Source organism: Gadus macrocephalus, chromosome 9 (genome assembly GCF_031168955.1).
Source record: "Gadus macrocephalus chromosome 9, ASM3116895v1".
Taxonomy (NCBI): domain Eukaryota; kingdom Metazoa; phylum Chordata; class Actinopteri; order Gadiformes; family Gadidae; genus Gadus; species Gadus macrocephalus.
The window spans coordinates 323,927-347,307 of record NC_082390.1 but is presented as its reverse complement, the minus strand read 5'-3'; the positions used below and the strand labels follow the sequence as shown (position 1 = coordinate 347,307).

At 43.7% G+C, this 23,381-nt stretch overlaps 3 protein-coding genes across 9 annotated transcripts in view; all 3 read left to right on the top strand.

Annotated features, from left to right (window-relative positions):
- The first annotated feature begins 118 nt into the window (after window positions 1–118).
- LOC132463944 (hepatocyte growth factor receptor-like) lies at window positions 119–1,034 on the top strand. The gene has a single exon (XM_060060069.1). The coding sequence runs from the start codon at window positions 534–536 to the stop codon at window positions 861–863; it is 330 nt and encodes a 109-aa protein (XP_059916052.1). The 5' UTR covers window positions 119–533; the 3' UTR covers window positions 864–1,034.
- An 8,396-nt stretch (window positions 1,035–9,430) lies between these two features.
- On the top strand, window positions 9,431–19,745 carry LOC132463942 (F-actin-capping protein subunit alpha-2). Its single transcript, XM_060060067.1, has 10 exons — window positions 9,431–9,565; window positions 14,742–14,805; window positions 15,100–15,151; window positions 15,428–15,491; window positions 16,319–16,525; window positions 17,238–17,317; window positions 18,001–18,079; window positions 18,231–18,302; window positions 18,686–18,748; window positions 19,095–19,745. Exons 1-10 carry the CDS (start codon window positions 9,527–9,529, stop codon window positions 19,233–19,235), a joined length of 861 nt encoding a protein of 286 aa, XP_059916050.1. The 5' UTR covers window positions 9,431–9,526; the 3' UTR covers window positions 19,236–19,745.
- An 864-nt stretch (window positions 19,746–20,609) lies between these two features.
- The window catches only part of LOC132463939 (suppressor of tumorigenicity 7 protein homolog), a 34,908-nt gene continuing 32,136 nt past the window's right edge, over window positions 20,610–23,381 (top strand). The window contains exon 1 of one of the 7 annotated variants that reach the window (XM_060060064.1): window positions 20,610–21,046. The gene's annotated coding sequence lies outside the window, so the exon portion shown is untranslated. The remainder of the gene's footprint in view (window positions 21,047–23,381) is intronic. The other 6 variants (XM_060060065.1, XM_060060056.1, XM_060060060.1 and 3 more) reach the window with 6 other exon arrangements.

Sequence of the window (23,381 nt, the reverse complement as noted above, 5' to 3'; positions counted from 1 at the left end):
CGAGACTATTACAGGCCTTTGGAAGCACAGGTGAATGATGCTGTATCGATTTGATGGGGAATCATGGCGACGTTAGAGTTCCACAAACTACCCCTACTGCTTGTGTTTTTTGCCGCTCTTTTAAAACAAATCGAAACACTTGTCGCAATGAAGTCGAATATATCTTTGGAATATGCATGCATCCTTGAATTCTATGCTATAATAGCGACCACCGTGCTATGCTGTCCTCTAGCCCCTCTGTCCGTAGATATGTATCATTTTCTATGGGTTAAAGGCGAGGTTGGTTTCGACCGGTGGGGATTGATGGTGTCTCATTGATTGAAAGGAGTTCCTTGCCGTCCCTTTTTCACCACAAAGTATTAATTAATGGAAGACGATCATGGGACTACACCGCATTTACCAATCGTCTTCAGTGAGACGACCAAGGTTCATGGAGGGAGGAGGGAGCTACCGTCGACGTATACAGAGTGTATCCGCTGACGTCGTCTGTGATACATCGACTGATCAGGACTCACCCCCCCAGGTACACGGTGATGGTGGAGTGCTGGCACCCCAGGCTGGAGCGTCGGCCCACCTTCTCTGAGCTGGTGGCCCGCATCTCCGGCATCTTCTCCAGCTTCAGCGGCGAGCACTACGTCCTCCTGAACACCACCTACGTCAACCTGGACAAGATGAGCCCCTACCCTCCCCTCCTCTCCCCCACCTCCCCGTACCCCCGCACCTCCACCTCCTCCTTCTCCTCCGCCTCCTCCTCCTCCCACTACCCCTCCGCCGACCCCTACCCCGCCGCCAGCGCCTCCACCTCCCTGCCCCCCCCGTCCCACGCCCTGCTGCAGCGCCCCCACCTGGCCTGCTGCACCTGACCGCTAGGGGGGGCCTGGTTAGCCGAATATGGTAACAGGAAGAGAGAGAGGGAGGGAGAGAGAGAGGGAGAGAGAGGGAGAGCGAGAGAGAGAGAGAGAGAGAGAGAGAGAGAGAGAGAGAGAGAGAGAGAGAGAGAGAGAGAGACTAACAGACGGATGACCTCAGAGAAAGGATAGAGATGACAAACCGAAGGCTGGACGCTGGAGACGGGGCCTTGTGCGAGGCCTAGGACTCACTGGAGGCGGGGCCTTGTGCGAGGCCTAGGACTCACTGGAGGCGGGGCCTTGTGCGAGGCCTAGGACTCACTGGAGGCGGGGCCTTGTGCGAGGCCTAGGACTCACTGGAGGCGGGGCCTTGTGCGAGGCCTAGGACTCACTGGAGGCGGGGCCTTGTGCGAGGCCTAGGACTCACTGGAGGCGGGGCCTTGTGCGAGGCCTAGGACTCACTGGAGGCAGGGCCTTGTGCGAGGCCTAGGACACACTGCTGTACATAAACGGTGTCACACTGTAACGCAGACGGGTCGACTGCTCACTGGGTGTACATAATGACCATTAACCTGCCTCGTGCGTTTTCCAAAACTGTGACGGGCACAGGCCGAGCCGAACACTCACCTGAAGGAACTCGCACTCCCGAGAAAACCCCCCGTGCCCGACCTCTGACCCCTCGGTGACCCCGAGGAACGAAAGGTCGGCTCTCTTGTGGTTTACCTACAAGACAATTACACGGCAAGGAGGGACTCCTCCTCGTACCAGCGGACAAAGCCACTGTCTCACAAGCACAAAGGCCTGGAAACATCCCACCCCCGGCCAACACGTCTCAATGTCTGCTGCTCAGCCCGGCCTGTCGGGTGGGGGCGGCGGGGTGGGGGGGGGGGGGGGAGGGGTGGGCGGCTGGGTGGGGGGCGGGGTGGGGGGTGGGGGGGCGCGGGGGGCGGGGTGGGGGGTGGGGTGGGGGGTGGGTGGGGGGGCGGGGGGGCGCGGGGGGCGGGGGGTGGGTGGGGGGGCGCGGGGGGCGGGGTGGGGCGCTGGGTGGGCGGGGTGGGCCGGGTAATGTGAGGCGTGGTTCCTTTCTTTTCGTCCCTGGGTGGCTTGTGTTTCGATATGGCACAGATCTATCTTTTCTTTTAAGGTGTCTCGCCGTTAATGTGAATGGCCGACAAATGGCCGTGTCATTTATTGTGGTGAGAAAAATGAATGGCACTGCCTGCTGAATTCATAGACAGATACGCGCACACACACACACACACACACACACACACACACACACACACACACACACACACACACACACACACACACACAAACACCTACTCTTCGAATGATGCAAATTCTCTTTTATTATGAAGCTCAGTACTGTGTTTGCATGTGTGTGTGAGTGTGCGTGTTTGAGATTGTGTGTGCATGCTTGAAAAGAGAGTGTGTATGTGTGTTTGGATGCGGGCGGTTTCTGTTGCTTCCTCGTTGATCTCTGGATACTATACGTGTATAATTATCTCCTGCATTCCGTGAGTTTGATGCTGTAGGAGGAACCTCTCACGTGTGACTCACCTATGTGGAATCAACAGATGTTTCCAAGAAAAAAAAGAGTTCAGTCTTTTCTCTGGAACTGACTTATTTTCTCTACTAAAGAACACTTTAAGTTGAAACAGCCCATCACCATGTCGACACATTACATGTCAAAACAGTGAGCGTCTGACAACAAGTAGAAGCTTGTAGGGTTGGAGAGGAGAAACAACGGCAGCCACACGCCTGTTTTTATTACGCCTGATGGAAAGTATGTCTCTATTGAAGTTTGATGGTCAATTGCCAAAAACTGTGTTTTATTCAAGATTCTTGTTTTAACATTAATGACCTGCTGTTAGGTGTGACGAATGAACAAGATAAAAGATTCTGAAGTATAAAGGCCGGATGACGTGAGGTAACCTCCATTCCGTAATGCTGCCCTGCTAAGGTATTCTTGGTTGCCATGGTTGCCATGGTTGCCATGGTTGTGCATGTGCATTACAGCAACAACATGAGTGCCCCGAATCTTGATGTTGTTAATTGAACGTTCGATACATCAAAGTAATTTTACCCCTCAGAACAAACTTATGATTTACTTTGAGTCCACACATCTCTCAGTACGAAAATATCATATTTTTTATATTCAGTCATATTCCAAAATCCTGAATCATTTAGCAATGAATGCATACCATTCATTGGTAAATCAATTAATTTAATTACTTTGGTAATTGTAAATATCAACATGAACTAGGTGAATATAATCTGACTCTAACCCAACCAGGGGGATATGTAGTGGTATCTGGACAGCTTCAGGTCTGGATCCTTTGTTTATTTCAGAAGGTCAACCTAAGAGTAAAAGATCACCCCCTTTACTTCCTTGATTTTGCTAGATGCTTAATACATCTTTTTATATATATGTTACATCTTCTTATATATATGTACAAACCCTCACTTGAGACTTGCCTATGCTATCAGTGACAGCCATCCTCAGCTGTCATTAACAACATCTGGGTGTTCATGACAGACGTGTAGCCTTTATGAAGGAACAGTTCATGGATGAGACGGTTTCCTTTTCGATGTACATTGTTTGTTGTTGTTGTTTTGTTTGTGTATATATACATCTATATTTTCTATGGCTGCTGATGTGATGAGGGCCATTGACGGACAGGTATGAATGTTTGCTATGACAAGAAAATTGCTGTACTATATTTTTGTATCCTAATGAGCCTTGAGTTGAAAGTGATGCCATGCTGAGAAACGGTTCGCTAGGGAGTGAACGTTGCTTCATACAAATAAGAATGCCACCAAATAAATCCTTTCCTGTTCGACAAACCACTGCCATTTTGTAAATACCTTGACAGGATTGTGTCTGCTTGTGTGAACTGTACGCAGCCGTATTGCTTTACTTATCAACCCATGTGTTTGTATCACTTTTTGTGTGTCGTAAGTACGTCACATTAGTACAAGCGTTTGAAAATAAAATAATAAGAGTTGAATAAACTGGATCTGTGTGTCTGTGCGTTCAAATTCACAGTAGCTCATGGTGCCACATGCTCGTCACTGTTCTGTGTATATCTGTGCGTGTGCTCCAGGATTTAGCTGTTGTCCGTTATATTTCCCGATGGTACATGCTATGTGATGTCCGAAGTTCCTCAGTGTAATAAAAAAATATTATCACAGAGCTTCTGCACGTTGTACGTTTTGTTCACAAGGCCAACAACCCATAATAGTTCATAATAATGCATTTTATTATGAAACAGACCTGTCCATAAGGCAGGCTTATAATGTGGCTGCATGGCATATATAATCATGGTACCCATTTAAGCTCAAATTGCTACCTGCCAAGAAGGTCCTTTATTGGTTTCCAGAAGGCAAGAAGAATTTGGCCATATGCTCGTCTCTCCCCCAATGAGTTGCAAACCTTTAGCTTCTGTAAATATCAGGGCTTGTAGGCGTAGCAACATGCTCAGCAGAGCTCGGAAACATTTTAAATGTTTTATCTTCCTCATTCCTCAGCACTCGATATTATTTTATAAGAGCATCATTTCACTTTTTGTATCGAGTGTTCAACCTTTTCCAGCGGGAATCCTCCCCTGTTTGTATTGGAAACATGAACAGGATATTAAACAATGACAATGTGAAAGAGAACACTGGTGCTTTAAACACGTAAACAGTCTCCCTCTTTCTGCCCCTCTCCCACTAATGGCAGTGGAGTGGCATTCCCTTTGGATATCAAAAGAGGCACTAACTAACTGTAGGCAGAGTGACTTTAGTCTGACGCGAATCACAGGAGATGTAATCCTGTGTAAAACGTTTACTGAACAAAGGTTAATTGACATTGTGTCTCACATTAGTAAAACAACGTTCTCCTGTGCCTACGCAGTCCTCTGCCCTGCCATACCTGATGCTACTCGTTAAACTGAATGGAGCACCAACTGTAAACATCAGTAAAGTACAGCCGCTGGTTAGCCTTAGTCACTTGGTGAATCAACAGCTCCGAAATGCCTATCCAGCTTATTATAACAAACACACACACGCACACACACACACAAATAAATACAAACACAAACACACGCACACACACAAATAAATACATACACAGACACACACACGCACGCACGCACACACACACACACACACATACGCACACACACACACCCACATAAATACATACACAAACACATACACACGCACAGTCACACACGCACACACACTACAAACACACACACCCACACCCACACACACACACACAAATAAATACATACACAAACACAAGCACACACATGCACGCACGCACACACACACACACACACACACACACACATACGCACACACACACACCCAAATAAATACATACACAAACACATACACACGCACACACACAGGCACGCACACACGCACACACACACACGTTCACACAAACACACTACAAACACACACACCCACACAAATAAATACATACACAAACACATACACGCGCACACACACACACAAACGCACACAAAGACCCACCAATCAGAGCTGGTGCGCTCTCGTACCAGCCCTGCACTGGCATCAGTACAGCAGTGACCCACTGGGTCAGCTCACCTCCGTTAGGATCTAATGAGGGGAGGGGGGGGGCCCACCGGCCCTCCAAACTCCTCATCCTTGGAATACCTTGTCCGTCCTCACTTGGAAGCGCATCACACGTCCTTCTGTCCATTAGCTGTGATCAGTGGGCCGGTGGTACCGGGACATCAGGGCTGTAGTCGGCGTACTCACAGTTCATTTCTTGCTCATGTGTGATGCGGAATGTTCTGAAGCTTGCAAAGGGCTGAGGTCTCTGTTCATCATGGTTAAAGTACTTTAGATACAGTATATATGCATTACACATAAAGTAGATTTGGCATTTCCAGGGCTGAAAATCTCTATCTTGTTGTACACAGACATAATTGATACTTCAGAAGCAGCCTTGTCCCTACCGACCTCCATGTTCACCGAGCTCATCGATCAGATGTTCTCCTCAGAGGCTCTGATCGGCGGACCGTGGGAGCCACCTGTGGATCTATACTTGCAGACTTTGGAGTTCTGGCATCCATCTATAACGTTTTTTTCACAAAGTCTTGTATTTCTGTTGTGTCACCAGAGAAGGCCCAAAAACCCTAAACTGTGCATCAGACTGTGGATGTACCTTCTAGTTTCGACATGATCAGATGGTGGGAGTACTAGACAGCTCCCAGTTTCCACAAGTAGTGGACGATCACAATACTGGACCCCTTCCAGTGTCCTCAAGTGTGAATCATTTTACCAGACAGACTCCAACTGTCCACCTGGAGAATGCAATTGTTACACTGGACTGCTTTCCACTGTCCACCAGTAAGATGAGTTGGAACAGTCAATTCTTATGGGGGACATATATTTTCATTACACCTAACTGCACTTTGAAAACTACTTTTATTATTACTACTTTTATTATATTTTTTGGAAAGCAAAGGTTGAAGGATTTATAAAAACTACTTCTGTTAAATCTGTATTAATACTCTTCGCGGTGGATTTCCCTCAACATCGTTGCAGATTCACTCACAGACCAGAACCTAATCGGCGTGACAGCGGGACCAATCAGAGCAGGGAGGAAGAGTGCCCTTGGAATTCCAATACAGTTTGGTCACTGGCAGCCGGGTTGAAAGGCCCTGTAGCTGGCTGGTCTGAGCCGCACGGACCTGGAGGCAGGGATGTGAGTGTCAGTGTGTGTGTGTGTGTGTGTGTGTGTGTGTGTGTGCGTGTGTGTGTCTCCGCATGTGAGTGTTTGTGTGTGTGCGTGCGTGTTTGTGTATGTGTCTGCATGTGTGTGTGCGCTTATTTTTGTGTGTGCATGTGTGGGATGGCATATGAGCATGCATGCTTTGCGTGCATGTGCTTGTGTATGTGTGTGTGTGTGTGTGTGTGTGTGTGTGCGTGTGTGTGTATGTGTGTGCGTGTATGTGTGTGTGTGTCTGTGTGTGTGTTTGTGCCTGCGTTTGCGTGTGTGTGGGTGTATGTGTGTGTGTGTATGTGTGTTTGTGTGTGTGTGTGTGTGTGTGTGTGTGCATGTGTGTGTGTGTGTGTGTGTGTGTGTGTCTGTGTGTGTGTGTCTGTGTGTGTGTGTGTGTGTGTGTGTGTGTGTGTGTGTGTGTGTGTGTGTGTGTGTGTGTGTGTGTGTGTGTGTGTGATTGATTGTGGTTCAAAAGGGAAACATTGCCGCGCGGTGCACAATGGACCCTTCAGCTATGTGTCCATCCCTTCACTTCCACACAGTAGCCGTTGAACAGCTCCAAAGCAGCCGGTCACCGCAGATACTGTCAGGGGTGAGACGATACAGGCTGAACCGCCCAGAGACCTTGATGTTCTGCCAAAAACGACGTTTCTCACACGGACACTCGGCTAGGAGGTACCGCTGGGAAAGGGACACACACCAGTGCTTGGCAAACATGGTGTAGCTATGAAATGATACTAAAATGATGGTCAAATTATACCCTCTGCTCCCTACTGTTTTTTTATTCAACACTTTGTCATATCCATGAGTACTGAATGCACTTAGCAGTGTGTCTGTCCGATGGCTTGATAAAAAGAAACAGAACGCTGTGAGGGTTTGGAGGTGACTAAGCGGTGGCTGAGGGTGACTCAGAGAACAACTCCCGCTCCGTTCCTTTAGGAGACGACGAGGATGAGCCGCTCTCAAAGGCGCCGGGTCGGCTCATTCGACTTCTGTTGGGACTCCCCGCTACGAGCATCTCAACGCCACGCTCCCGTCTGAAACCACATAGCTATGAAAAGGATCTTTCAGAATTTAAATGAATGAGAATAGTTTAGACTCTATAAGAGTTCAAAAGATTGTTGAAATCGAATTAGGTTAAGCTGTAATTAGTGCTATTGAGTTAACAGCACGCGCGCGTGTGTGTGTGTGTGTCTGTGTGTGTGTGTGTGTGTGTGTGTGTGTGTGTGTGTGTGTGTGTGTGTGTGTGTGTGTGTGTGTGTGTGTGTGTGTGTGTGTGTGTGTGTGTGTGTGTGTGTGTGTGCGTACAGATGCGTGTGCATGCTGTGATGTAGTGTGGATACTTCCTTATTTTAATATCTTCAGTAACTCTGAGACATGCGTGAAAAACCAAAACAAAATGAATAAGATATACAGTTGAAATCATTTTTGAAGATCACAATGGAACCGATCAGAGAATCACATGTTATTGCAGGTGCGAAACATACATCAGGGAATTATAAATCCTTCAACCTTTGCTTTCCAAAAAATATTTTGGAAACCCTAAAGTGTTCTTTCTTATATAAATACAATCATTATATGCCCTGTCTCTGGAATGACCTGTCTTGCTTTGCACGCTCTTTATTTACGCCTATCTCTTTCAGTCAACCGTTCCCCGCTCTTCGATTGGAGGAGATGTGTCATGGGAGAGTCAGCCCTGCCATGGAGGCTATAACCCCTACAGATACGTACCAAGCCCTGTAATATTGAGATGGCACTGCGCCGCACGTACAAAAACAATCGGCTGCAGTGTTGGAATCCCGGTCAATCTTTTCAAAGCCAGGTTTAAATTACAGTTTTGGAAAGAGCAGGGGAAACCTAGGAATTGAACAGACCAGAAACCTGAAGCCAGCGCTAGCCGAAGGGTGAGCGTTACAGGTGGGCTGCTCGTTGACTCCTGGCTCGGGTTAATGTTAGTGTATGCACCTATGGTATGCATGGGGTCCCACAAGCAAGCACACGAGTATGCACGAGCATGGTACTTAGTTAGCACAAGCAAGACATAGGCGTTTGTCCACCTGTAATAATTGTAATAAAAGTACCCAATCCTCCCCCAAAACCTGCCCCCATCTCTGTCTCTCCGATCTGTTACAAGTTCTCTGTCTCTGCTCTGTTTCATGTTCTCTGTGGTGTTATGTTATTCCAGAGTGAAAGAAAATGAGTCACACACACACTGAAATGGAGAACATTGTTCTTCTATGCCTGAAGTCTCTTCTGTTTCACGTCCACGCTCTCTACAATGCAGCCTCTTAGCGCCATCTAGTGCTAAATGTACGAACTGTGAGTGTAAACGCTGAGGGCCACAGAGAAAAACACCCAGTGTTTTCTCAAAGTTTCTGAATACATTGCGGTATGGCTTATAGGTAGAGCTGTTCAGAGTTACACATTTAGACTATTAGGCTACTTAAATGTCATTTTCTTTATTACTTTTTATTTTTATAATCGATTGAACTCTTTAGGGCTAGCCTCGAGTTGAGCTAGGCCAAGGTGAATTGATAATAGGTCTATGGTTCACTCGAGATGTAAATGTTGTTGTATTTAGCAGTTTATATCTCTATTACCAACTACGCTATGTTAAACTAATGAGTAAATAATTCTAATTCGCCTATCTACGAAAGAAATTGGCCTCAGTGTTATTCTGCTTTGGGAACTAAAACGTTAAATGAAAACAATGCAACAGTCATACAAGAATAATTCAAGAAGATAAGAAATTAAGATATTAGGTAGATAGATAGATAGAAGTAAAAACACACATATATATTTAAACATGTGGTAAAGTTAAACTTTAGAAGATGCTTTCGGTTCAGATACGACAACAGAGGCCTCTAGGAATCCACCCATGACATGACGTCACGGCGGGCTCTGACAAGCGCTGGTGCCGGAAGAAAAGATGGCGGATCGTGAGGAGCAGCTGTCCGATGAGGAAAAGGTAATATTCGGAATTTATTATTTGCATTGATTTGTATTCTTGCGACGGTTTGAATGTTGAGTTGCCTATGGCTCGATCTTTCCATGCATGGGTCTCGCGTGATCCCCGTGCAAATAAAAGCGAACATCAGGCCGCGGTGCTGCTTGTCTATTATTTTTAGCTCAACTTCCGCTCTATTGCGAACCCCGAACGGAGGCTCCTTGTACGGTGTTTACTCAAAATAGGAGCCGTGGACATATGAAATGAACATTTGCTGGCCATTCAATCGGTTACCAGCTTTCGAACGGCAAAGCGGTTCTCACGGTGTCTTATGTCGTTGTCGTAAAGTTCTCAGATTGTTTAGTTAGCCTAGCCCAGCCCGATACATGCCAGATAGCTCACTTGCTAATACGCCCTTTTATTAAACGATAGTTAAACGATTTAATCGTAGTTTTAAGATGTCCAAATGCCCCCGCACCATGATGTCAACCGTAATGTAATGTACAGTATGTGTATATATCTTGCATGACATTAGGAAAACATTCTGTAAACTGTCAAAGTACTTCACTAGCCCTCAAGTAGCTTGTAACGTCACTGTTGTTCGCAGTAATACTACATGGCTGTGCGTTCTTGATCCATAACATTAATAATTTGAACTGTCTGCACTGTTTCGGTAGTAAACATGTCACATAGTTGCAATCAACGAACGTATGGTTTTGTTCCCCCGCTGTCAGGAGATTATTCGGATTGTAGCACCATAGTGGCCAATGGGTGTGGTTCCCTCATCCTCATCGTTGCTATGCTCTGGCCATTAGCTACTAGTTGGATTTAAAGTTATGAGGTGCGAAGATGTTGATGAACCATAGTGTGGTGGTGTTATGTTCAACCTTACATTGCCTACCCCTTGATTGTATTGCTCTTGCACTTTCAAAACAGAATAAAATGGGATACCAGGTTGGTGTATAGATATTTGCTGAACAGAAAACTTTGACCAAACTACGTTATTTAATTGACGACATATGTAAACACCACTATGGTAAACTATATATAGGCTTGTTGTTGTATGTCAACTAGATCAGAACAAGACTCATTGACTTCTCAGAAAAACAGAGCAGGAAGTTTGTCTTCAGCACTTGTGGTTCTTAAGTCACCAACACTCTTTTCATAGCCAAATAAGGATGCATACAGCTATAGTAGCACCCAACCGCAGGGCCAATTCAACTTTATGTATTATTGTTCAGATCTCTTGGCTACAAAACAATGCATAAAGAAAAGTCTCATATCTATTTTGTTTCTGAAACTGAAATTGTCCCGTAATTAGAGCTGAGAGAATAGTGATTTAACAGCCAAACCGCACTGACCAAACTGGTCTGTAAGCAAACTGGGAATTGGAGGTTTATTGTCATATGCTGTGCACACTACACTACCTTTTATCCTCCCATTGACCTCTATAAAGGTCCAAATACAATACATGGATCAGTCTGCTCTTCAGTTCCCCGTGCTTATAGCAGGAGGACACTGGGACTCCCGTACTTTGAGGAATCCTGTAACTGTTGAGCAGATCTTTGGAATCTAGGCCCTGAAAAAAAGTATGGTTTACTTTTTCACGCAAACGTTTCTTGTGCGGGTGATTCAGCATCGAGCTTAATTCGCACCAAAATTGAGATACTTACAAATTTGTGTCGTTCTTGCAATTGGAATCACGCACAATTCGCATAAACCGCGTCCTGCTTGCTAATCGGCGCCAATCCGCCGGCTTGGCTTTTGGTGTGAATGCACCTTTAGACACTCATTTGTGTACACATTTGTTCCATGCGTCTATCAAGCCCAGCTGCCTTGTGTCTTGGTAAATATATAAGAAATACAATTCTTGCCAATACTCTATCAGCAGATAATTAAACAGTGCAAGGCGATCTTGGCTGTGTTTGATGAACAGAAGCCCCCCATGGGGTTCTGCTGCTGCCACAGGATTCAATGAATGTCTTTGGCCCCTCTTCTGGGTCCCCGTCCAGGTCCCCGTCCAGGTCCCCAGAGGAGCGCTGGGTCACGCTTAGTGTCATTAGTGCAGGGTAGCAGGGGTGTTTGTAGGGGCCAGACCGCCGAGTGTCTACAGCCAGATGAAGGTAACTGCAGAGATTGTTCTGACAAGTCTCAACAGGCAGGAGATCGGCGCATTCCCCCCAGACTACGCCCCCAACAGGAACAATAGGTCCCTTGGAGCACAGATTCTGTTCACAGAGCTATACATCTAGGTGGGGTGGTTGACCTGATAGGTTTAAAATCACTTTGTGGAAACGTTTGTTATAATGATGACCACCATTAGACAATTTCACTCCATCAGTAAAATCAATTGCTGTTTCTAAATCGTTAGTCCTGTGGATAAAATAAGTCCTCCAGAGGTGCCTACATTTGACTTTATAGACCAACTTTTGTTCCTTTGTTTGTTTTGAAAAAACCTCTTGGTGTTAATATCGCCTTCCCGTAGCTCAGGATGTGGTTGTTTAAGCTAGCGTGAAAATCATTCTACTAGCCCTATGGTATTTCGTGCAAACGACACCATCAGTGTGTCTTTTCAGTCTTTGTGACTAATAGGTGTGGCATTCTGAAATAACCTGGCTGGAAGGCATACTGATAGATTGATTTTACAATCACAATGCTGAAATGTTTAGCTATTTTAATCTCTGGGTCAAGGATCAGTTGACATCATCTAGGTAACTTAGTTTTCTCTTATTCTCTCTATGTTTTTGTGTCATCTAAACCATACAGGGTACTTTCTACGTATTGAAAAAGGATGCCATTTATGATGTGGAACACCTTTTCAATGCATTTTATTGCCCCCTGAACTGAACTGAACTGTCCAGGAAAAAAACTATTCTCGCTACTAAACTTACTGCAAGTTGGACCATTAATAGAGCCACCGCCCGCCCTGGGCGGTGGCTCTATTAGACTGCACAGACCCCATCACATTACCTGGGCTATCAAACGAATAAAGAGCTTGCATCTCGTCTGCCCATTCTAACAACCCCTCTCTCAGATCTGCTCCACAGCAGCAGGGAGGTATCTGAGGGAGGGAACACCTTTAGGTACTGCTTGGAACAGGATCATTCATGTTCCTGTGTGAGTCACTGTTTTGGCCTAAGCACTGCTCATTAGCAGGAATCAATCTACAGCTCTGAGGGCCGGGACCTGGGACACACACAGCTAATAAGGACCTATGGGACGCACAAACTATCACACGTACTCAACACAAACCAAGGCAAAATAAACAGCTCGAATCAACACATTTGATAGTTCTTTGATGTATTCTTATTTCCTAGTGTTTGAGTTGTTCATCTTTATAGTATTATATATTAATATGATATCAATCTTGTAATCATTATCATTAGCCTTTAGAATAGTGAGTCACTCAGAGAGTGAATGATACATTTTCGTGCCCATATATGGTGGTGAGTCACAGGGGGGGGAGGGGCGATGGTCTCGCTGTCAGTTTGACATGTGACCTGGAAACGGGAAGTCTGCACTGAAACAGAATAGAAGAAAAAAAGAGATGTCTGCAAGAGGGGTAGATGCTGAGTTTCAATTTGGCATTATCAAACTCGACCTAGTTGTTAAAAGTAGTATTTTCCTGTATTCAGGCAATAAGCTTGGTTTCCCCTACCTGCACCCACTGCAATCAGCCATGCATAAAATAATGCAATTTAAAAAAAGTTTGAATTTGAAATTATGAGTGCTGTAGTCAACCAAAGAAAATCTTGGTTGTATTGAATCAACATGCTCTTCCATAGGGTTTAGCCGGATTATCCGGATAGGTATTCAAATCTCAATTCAGTATTTGTTTTGTTTTTTGTTTTTCATGAAAAATTGTTCTGCATATTCGGGGACTGCGGTTAGAAGGCTTGGTTACATTTCATCTGAATATCCCAGTCATAAAATATTTATCTAAGGGCACTAGACGTCTGAGAACGCTTCATGTCTTCAGTTGAGGTAAGCAGCCCTCATCAGAATGGCCAAATATGGGCTGCCCTAATTACCTTTCTTTAGTTTTGACTATTCAAACTATTTCACCATGTGGAACAAGTCCAAAATACACAAAAAAGCTCCACGTGTTGGTTATTAAGTCAACATGCATAAAACGGGTAGTGATGTTTTTTCTTTTATGGTGAACCGTTCCCTATAATGGTGCCTGTATGATTAATCAACCGATAAATAGGCTTAGTCCTGCCGTGATATGCATTCAAAACTTTGCACAATGTTCTAACCACCTATTTGCTTTGTGATGAAAGGAAATTGGTATACTCTCATACTTTGGAAGCCATGTGTGCTCAGAACCTTACACCCCATTGAAACCAAGTCGAACTCGGACAGATGGGTGTATCAGAAAGCCACTGTCTGGTGTGATATTGTTGTTTTGTAATTTTGCGTTCAACGATCAATTGATTAAAAACTCAATTTGGCAGTAGTGGTCTCCGTGTCCTACGTTTACCGGCAGTAAAAGATTGATAGTATGAAGAACTGACTTTTTTTTTTCTTAACCCGATATTTGGATATTCGATCATAATCCAAACATACATACAGCGCTTCATATAATGTATTCTTCAACTCTTCTACTACTAATTGATTGGTGGATGAAAAAAACGAAAACAATCTGCTGGTTATCTTTAGAATAACTAAATGGGCCACAGTGCACTGAGGGCACTCTATCTACCTGGTAGCGTCACTATCACGTCTTGATAGAGGGCATGGTCGGTTTCCTACCTCCAGGGCCTCATGTGAATTTCATTGAGGAAGCAGTTGTTTTGTTTGCGGTCAGTTTGGATTAATTGAGTAATTATTAATTTCTTCAGGCAGGAATAAACTGAAAATACATTGCTGAAGCATATAGTATCAAATAACTAAACAGCTGCTGATAAGAATTTAGGATGGGATAAAGAGGGAAAAACAAAACATACACACACACAATGTTCAGAAAAACAAAGACTTAAATCTTTAATTCTGTACTTTATGTTTTGTTTGACGTGTCTCTATACAACAGAGCACAGCAGTAGCTCTTGGTCATAAGAGCCACGGAAACCCTTATTTTCCAACATGCGGAAAGTGGGCACTTTCCTGGTTGGATTGTGAGCAGTGTGTTTGTGTCCTGTGGATGTAGTAATGAAATTAGTTGCTTAACGTAAATCTTTTGTCTTGTGTTTCACAGGTACGCATATCAGCCAACTTTGTCATCCACGCTCCACCAGGAGAATTCAATGAAGTTTTCAATGGTAAGTTTGTGTGTGTGTGTTTATGTCTCGCACTCTTGGCGATGGAACCAATGCAATCGATTTCTGTTTAGCAAATACCTAGGTGTGTTTCACCTGTTCCGTTTTTTAACAGTACCTCCAGCCCTAATGACTGTCCCTTTGGGGCCGCTCGACGTCCATGCTCAGCCTGTTTCTTCCTTCCTCTTGTCGTCGCGTTAAGACTCCCAGCTCGTACCTGTACATCAACAGGGCTGCGTTCCTCTAGTTGGCCCAAAGCCTCAACCCTCTGATGCTGTGTTTTGCTCCTCCCTGCAGATGTGCGATTGCTGCTCAACAATGACAACCTTCTCCGGGAAGGCGCGGCGCAGTGAGTCCTCTTCCGGTTCACACTCTCTGTTCTCGTCATTACTCACCACAACGCGCAGAGAAAAGTCCTCTGTTTTCCCAGAATATCTCATATTCAGTTTGAAAATTAAATTCTCCCGAATATGTATAAAAAGTAAATAAATAAAATGTTGTGTATTCATGATAGGACCCAGACAAAATAATACTACTGAATGTGTTTTTATGTTCAGCATTCATAAATGTTTAAATTAACCTGCAGCAAAATTAATGTGCTTCTCTTCTGTGTCTCTGTTTGCAGTGCATTTGCTCAGTACAATGTGGACCAGTTTACCCCAGTGAAAATTGATGGCTATGAGGAACAGGTGGGTTGGCACTGCAGTGCTGAGCAGAGCATATAGTTTACATTGATATTGTTAAAAAAAGGAACAGGAAGTAACTAGGGCTGAACGATTTGGGGTAATAATCTAATTGCGAATATTTTGACCAAAATTGCGATTGCGATTTAATGTGCAATATTATAATTTATTAAGTTCCTTATGTTGTGTATTATTCACAAAAAAAGGAATAAATCATCATTCTTTAGTATGACCAACACAACATTGGAAGCAGTCAACATTAAAACTGCTCTTTCCTTTCGGCCAGGCCGATGTGTTGAGATTAATTTATATTATAAACTAACTATAAACTTGTTTTTTTGATTTGCATACCCTGTTCTATAACATCTTGATTTCGATTTGAATTCCATTAATCGTTCAGCCCTAGCAGTAACGGCTGTTGGGCCAACAGTTCTGCCGAGGGAAGAGGAACCAGTAGGGTTTGAATTCAACCGTTAATCAGAACTGCGCACCTGCCTGCCCCCTTGTGGCTGCAAACTCGTTTTAAAAGATACCTAATCGTCCCTGCATTTCTTCCTTTATCTTCTCCTGGGTTGTGTCTGTCTCCTCCGCGGAGAGTATAGAAAAACAAAGAATAGCCTCTGACAGCTGACTATGATCTGTTGTCAACAAACCCGTCATGGGCCACAAAGCGGGCCCCTGGGGTGTTGAAACACTCTGTCCTTGTTGCTGGATGTTGCGCAAAGATGTCGTCATGCTTGACCAATTCCCCTGCCTTGCTGCCTGGCACGTTGCTGTGAGGTTAATAACTCCCTAATCCTTCTGTCTAACACGCTCTGGGTCTCTGCCTGCAGGTCCTGATCACTGAGCACGGTGACCTAGGCAACGGCCGCATTCTCGACCCCAAGAACAAGATCTCCTTCAAGTTCGACCACCTGAGGAAAGAAGCCAGTGACCCTCGCTCCCACGACAGCGACAGCTCCATCGAGCCCTGGAGGAGCGCCTTGGACTCGGCCGTCAGGGCCTACGTCAAGGAGCACTACCCCAACGGAGTCTGCACCGTACGCCCTCCGCCCTTCCCCTGGCCTCTGGCTGCCCGGCCTCCCTCTGGCTGCCCGGCCTCCCTCTGGCTGCCCGGCCTCCCTCTGGCTGCCCGGCCTCCCTCTGGCTGCCCGGCCTCCCTCTGGCTCCATCTTCCCCCTTCTCTTCTCCACATTCACACACACTCTCTTGCATTTAAAAAATGTATAGTATCCAATCCAAACATTTGTATACAAGCCTTCTCTCTCTAAAGTTGATTTAGATTCAAGCAAAGATTCATATATGTAATTACAGATCAAGAGATCTTTTTATTTTTCACATTGGAGGGAACAGATGCACTGTATTCCCGTTCTACAGTGCATCTCTCTCTCGTTCTCCCTCTCGCTCTCTCGCTCTCGCTCTTGTTCTCTCTCGCTCTCGCTCTTGCTCTCTCGCTCTCTCTCTCTCTCTCTCTCTCTCTCTCTCGTTCTCTCGTTCTCTCGTTCTCTCGTTCTCTCTCTCTCTCTTCCCCCTTCCCCCTTCCCCTCAGCTTATGGTTGTATCTCCCTTATTAATGACCTATTTTACTTTTTTATTTGCTTTACCACATTTGCATGGAGCGCAAGAATGAGCAGCTGTATCAGCTTGTTTTCATACATTCTGCAGGTCAGTAAGTAATGTATGATTTAATACATTTAATCATTGGATAAATATATTTTTTTGTGGGGGATTTTTTCTTTCTTCTCCCAACAGATTTATGGGAAAACCATTGACGGACATAAAACTATCATCGTGTGCGTCGAGTGCCATCAATTTCAACCCAAAAACTTCTGGTAATATTGAAATGTTTTATTTTTTAACATTCTGTATTCATTTTCAGCAGGATTCATTCCACACTTCATGGAATGGGTAGCATGGGATTTATACATTGGCTTTGGCAAGTTATTTGTTCAGGAAACTTGTTACTGTTACCATTAACAGTATCTGATTTGGCTAATTCCGTTTTAAACAATATGATTAGATAACCTTGCAGAGTTAGAGGATTTAAAGAGGAGTTTGCCCATTGCCAAAATAGGCACATAACAATGAATTCCTCTCAGTGTTTGCCCCTATTAGCCTGGTTGAGCTGTCCAGGATCTGGTTAATCTAATTGGATAAGGACTGTGCCAATCCTCTTTGCGGGTGTGTTTTACCAAGCTTATGGCTTGTTGTGGTAATGATCTCATAATTCCATTATATCCACTTTGCCCTCATACACTCCTGCTCTCTCCAAGAAGCACAACTTTATTCAGAGTCGGAATGCAAGGGTTAGTTGCATGGTGATCTTATGACTCTTGGGTTCCGGTATAGACTGTTCCACAAAGAATATCTATTTTCTTGAAGACCTCCATCTGACCAGAAGTTGACACATCGTCATGAAATGAAAGCATGTTTATTTCTTTTTTTTTATCTTCAATGCATCGGTTCCTGGTAGGAGGGGAACTCGGTAACCTAATCTTCAATTTTCTCTTCTCAGGAACGGACGCTGGAGGTCAGAGTGGAAATTCACCATCTCTCCCTCTACCACCCAGGTGGCAGGCATTATGAAAATCCAGGTGTGTGTCAGTCCACCTGTATATGTGTGACAATACATTTGCATTTTAAAACCCGGCTTCATCATCTCAGCTATCGTCAACTCTGTGTTTTTGTATATTTTTGGTTGATTTTAGTTCTTTCTTCTTGGTAACTAAACATGCCCCCCTCCAGGTCCATTATTATGAAGACGGCAACGTCCAGCTGGTCAGCCACAAAGAGGTGCAGGAGGCCATGTCTGTTTCTGTGAGTACACCTCACTGAATCAGGGTTGTATGCTTCCATGTGGACCCCAGAGCGCCTGAGGATGTACAGAAGAGAGACGTTCTGTAGCGTTCAAGTGTCCACCCTTCCAATGTGGAAGGGCTACGAGTCAGGCCTGGTCTATGTGTTGATATTCTATCTATAGCTTTGAACTCAAGATAGTTTATAAAATATGTGGTTGCCTTTGATGAAAAAGGAAAACCGCCCCAGGCCAGGGATGGGGGCGTTGAGAAAACTTTAATCTATTTCAATTAAACGCACAAACACACACACACTGGAATTGCAGTACAACGGTATTCAAACACATTTTGAACAATGAATTCATGAATTGAACTGTGCATCACTCTGTCTCTGCCTTTGATCAGAATGAAGCTTCTACTGCGAAGGACTTCATAAAGATCATGGAGGCTGCCGAGAACGAATACCAGGTGTTTAACCTCTCCTCATCTGACCCTAGCTATTCATTTCTTGGAAAGGGTAGTTCTACAGAACACCTCTTTATTTAAACATTTATCTCATTGTGTACATTTCTTAATGAGTAAACAAAAGAATAACTGTTGAAATGACCTTCAACGGCTCCAAAAGGCCCGGGGAATATCCCCGGGCCTCAAAACACATCTACTGTGACTACTCTTTGTCTGTTGAAACCTTGGCTACCTGGACAAGGTAGTCCGGGACAAGACTTGTTCTTTTCCATTTCTCTCTTTCGCTGTGGCTTGCATCAAAATAATTTACATGTTATTTTTCACTCTGTCTGTTCCCAACCCCACGCAGACTGCGATCAATGAGAATTACCAGACTATGTCGGACACTACCTTCAAAGCCTTACGCCGCCAGCTACCCGTCACTCGCACCAAGATTGACTGGAACAAGATCCTGAGCTACAAGATTGGAAAGGAGATGCAGAATGCCTAAAAAGCCCAGGAAAGCGAGACAAATTCAGCCCCTTAACCCACCCAAGAAAAAGACGTCAACATTGCATGACTGGATAGTTGTATTGTCCATGTATGAAAAATTGATAAAACAGGCAAAATTTAGGTTTGGTCTTACACAAAGATGTCACATTACACTTCAAATGTTCACCGTTGCTTAAATTGTTGGGTTTATTTTTTTCTTTATGGAGATGCTGTTGGAACCTCTGTATATGAAATATAAAATCATGATCATATTGATAACAAGCGTTTTTGGAAGGTAATAATATAAGACATAGGAGAGGGAACAGGAACTCGTATGCAACTCCACCCTTATGATCACCTGTGCAATATTAACATTTTCTAAAGGCTTCCCCTTCTGTTTGACCTGCTGGGGAAAAAACTAAACAAAATTTGCGTTGGCAGGAAGAATTATATATATATATATAAATGTCTATTTTTTTCTTTGTTCATATAACACATTGACTGAAAAAATAAAACACTGTTTACATTAGGTTACTGCCCCTTTGATTTTATTAATTGTTTTAAGCAAAGGGTGTTTCGTTGATGAGTTGGAAAGCACTATTGACCGGCCAACCACCGCTCTTCCCATTTGGTACAGCAGGGGGTGTCCACATCGGGGCCAACAAATTAATTGGCTACCCTGAATGCCACCCCTACTATATCTGGAATATAAATAAAATAGTAAATTCACGTAGTATACCTATAATAAACATTGTCCACATTGCCCTGCGAGGCTGTGTGTTGTGGTCTGGTGCCCCCTGTACCACTCATACGTCAACCCTACTAAATTAGTCCGGACACGCCCCTGGGTAGTGCTCAGTGTTTCCCATATCTGACTTTTGAAGCTAAACTGCCTGTCAACGTAAAATTCAGCCAATTTAATTCTTGATCAGCACATGGCGTTCTGACACCTTAACAAGCTTAATTAACCAATACTTAATAGCAAATTAACGTGCTTGATGTCCAATTTACAATTGAATGATAATTCACTCCCCTGCACATTGCATATTTTTATTAAAATGAATCCTTAATGTATAATAAACCAAGGCACATTGTAATATATACTGTATGAGACCTATTTGTTGGTTTGGTGATTTATTCCATGAGATTAATTGTAATTCAATCACAATTATGTTGCATTAAATGACAAATTTTCTAACTACGGACTCATGTTTCATAGTTTTACATTGACAGATTTTCACTTTATAAATAATAAAATAATAAATAAATATTAATGTATATACAATGATACATAATACAATGTTTTAATACATATCTAGGTACGTTGACTAAAGAGCAAATATTTCACGTGCTAATATGTCCAAAGGGTACTGATAGCTCACAAACACACAGAATATGCACTACTGTAGTCAAATGAAACTGTCAAATCCCTGGGTGCATTGGTCAATGGTTACAGGTTAAATTGGAAATGTTTAAAGTGCTCTGCATCGGGTGGTCTTTCGAAATCTCAATACATGCTGATGGTCAGACAGTGCTTTAGTAGTATTTGGTTTATTTAGAGAAAGGGGACTCCTCGTTGACCACAGGGGGAGACTAGTCGCGAATAAAAACACAAGACGTTCAGAGAACATCATGCTACCTATTCTCACCCAGGAACGTGGTTGGCTAACCGGCTAACGCTAGCCTCTCTACCGCAAGCGTTGCCCGCTCAGTTTGAAGACACGTCTACAGTCTGGTCCACAAGACATATGTTAGACTGCTGCTCGTTATGCAGAGGAAGAATGCTAGCTACCGCTCAGGACTTAACTGACCTCCTTGAAACACATTAAGGTAGGTCCATACAACGGAACACTGTCGCCTTTATGAACGCTGCCATTCAACGTCCTAGCACTTTGCCAAGTGTTGATATTTTGACAACCGTACATGGTGAACGCTAGCTGTTAGCTTGCATGCTGAGATGGCTAACGGTTAGCCAGGTTTAAATGGAAGTCCTGATGCCTGGATGCATGGACGTCTTTTGTTTTGTGCATATGTTGATCAAATACGTGCTTCTTGGGGGTCATTCATTGGGTTCGAGAGTGGAAAAATATCGTGTTATTAACGAGCGCTATATATTTAATAGGTCATCGTTAACTTTTGAGAGAAAAAGCTGTAATTGCACCGATTATCATATGTGGCACTAACGTTAAACAATATACATTTTATGATATTGTTTAATGTCGTGCTTTATATGTATTTTCTCGACAATATAATAACTCGAAATTGCTGCCTTCCTTAACCCAACAAGACTGGCCAATGTAGGATTGTTTATGTCTGTGGAGTGGACATGTTTAGTTGCTGTTGGACAATCAGTGAAAGGATCTTATAGCGGGTATTCTGTGTTCAGTTGCTCTCAGCAGCGAGTGACGAGTCCTCCTGTGACTTTGCCGGGCAGCAGATTGAAGAATGTGCTCTTTCAGAGAGCCAGCTGGTTGGAATGGGAGAGTGCCAGGGAGCTCTTACCAAAAAGACTGGCTGAAGTGGATATTTAATCGTGTGTGTGTGTGTGTGTGTGTGTGTGTGTGTGTGTGTGTGTGTGTGTGTGTGTGTGTGTGTGTGTGTGTGTGTGTGTGTGTGTGTGTGTGTGTGTGTGTGTGTCCGACCGAGATCAGGCACTAGTGTGTGTGTGATGATGGGATTCACGTTGGAAAGGCTAAATGTCGGCTCCAACTCCAACAGTGCTGTGGTTTCAGTCTGGAAATTGACCCATCCCTCATCGAACCTCCCGGCTTTAGGAACAAATGTGCACTGGGTTCAACAATGTGTTCTATTAGTGCAGTTAAATGTGCTAGAATACAAGAAGTGGAAAACTAGGGTAACTGACAGCAGCAATTTGAGTTCTAAAAAGTTACTCAAGTGTTCTTTAATTCCATGGATTAAACATTGTACAGACTATTTAGTTACACTACAGTAAAGATTCCCATACAACACTGACCGTTTTGGTTGTCAACCATGAGAGTACAAGGTTGTTGATCTAGGTCAGGTTCAGTGTGACTGAGGGTTTCACCCATGACGGCATGTAACTCTGTGAAACTGATTTCTGAAACTTTTCACTTCAACTTTCACTGGAACATTTCTGACTTTCCATTCCTCCTGTGAATATCACTTGAAGCCTCCAGCCCTAAAAAAGGGCTTAGTGTTCCCATTATATTCAAGCATTTTAAGGTCTTGGTTTCCTTCAGAACAGATGAAGCATGTTGTGCAAATATATGAACACTCTATTCATTTATGTTAATATTATACTATAGTCAATTTTTTTTTCACCATGTCTGTTGAATACATTTAATGGATTTTGTGAAATTGCCTTTTAACTGTTGAGCTTATCTGTTGTGATGAACGTCAGTGGAATTCTGACTTAAAGCCTTTTAATGATTAGTGTCTGGATCCAGACATCACTGCAGGGCATATTTCACAGAATTAAATTTCCGAGAAAAGAATTGTATTCTAAAAAATAAATCTCTTGAAAAACATCCAATTATATTTCGAGTGACTTCAAAGTGAGTGTTAAAACGTTTAGTATTGACTTTGTGAGACTTTTGTGCTGGGATCAGACTGATGCCTGATCAAAGCAAAGTCACCTTTATTAAAAAATATATCCTTATCAAAACAGCTCCTGCCTTACTCCTTAACCCCAATAATACAACTTTATATTGCAGTACAAGTCATCATTTACGTTTCAAATATGTGTGGTCTGTTAAGAATATTCTAAAACGATTGAGTTATATTGCCTTGATGGTGGCCCTTTAAAATAATAAGATGGCAGCATTCATGAAGCATAACAGCAGCACAAACATTGTGAATCCCCTCAAACAGGTGGCAGGTAGTGAATAGAACTCGGATACAAAATGAGCTGATGTGATGTCCGAGAAAAGCTCTGGCAGCCATGATGTCGACCAGCCAAACACCGACGCAAACATCACGGAGCCGGGCCGGACGGGGTACGACCTTTATTTAGAGCGTCGGTGGTGCTTTGGTAATACGATCTACGACAGAAATGTTTCAGCGCCGTGCCCGTGAAATGTAATGTGTATTGAATGCTTTCAGAAAACCATCGTAAAGAAGTAGCTAAAGTAGCCGTATTTTCATATTATTATGTAATATGTATCAACAATAATTTATTTTGGTT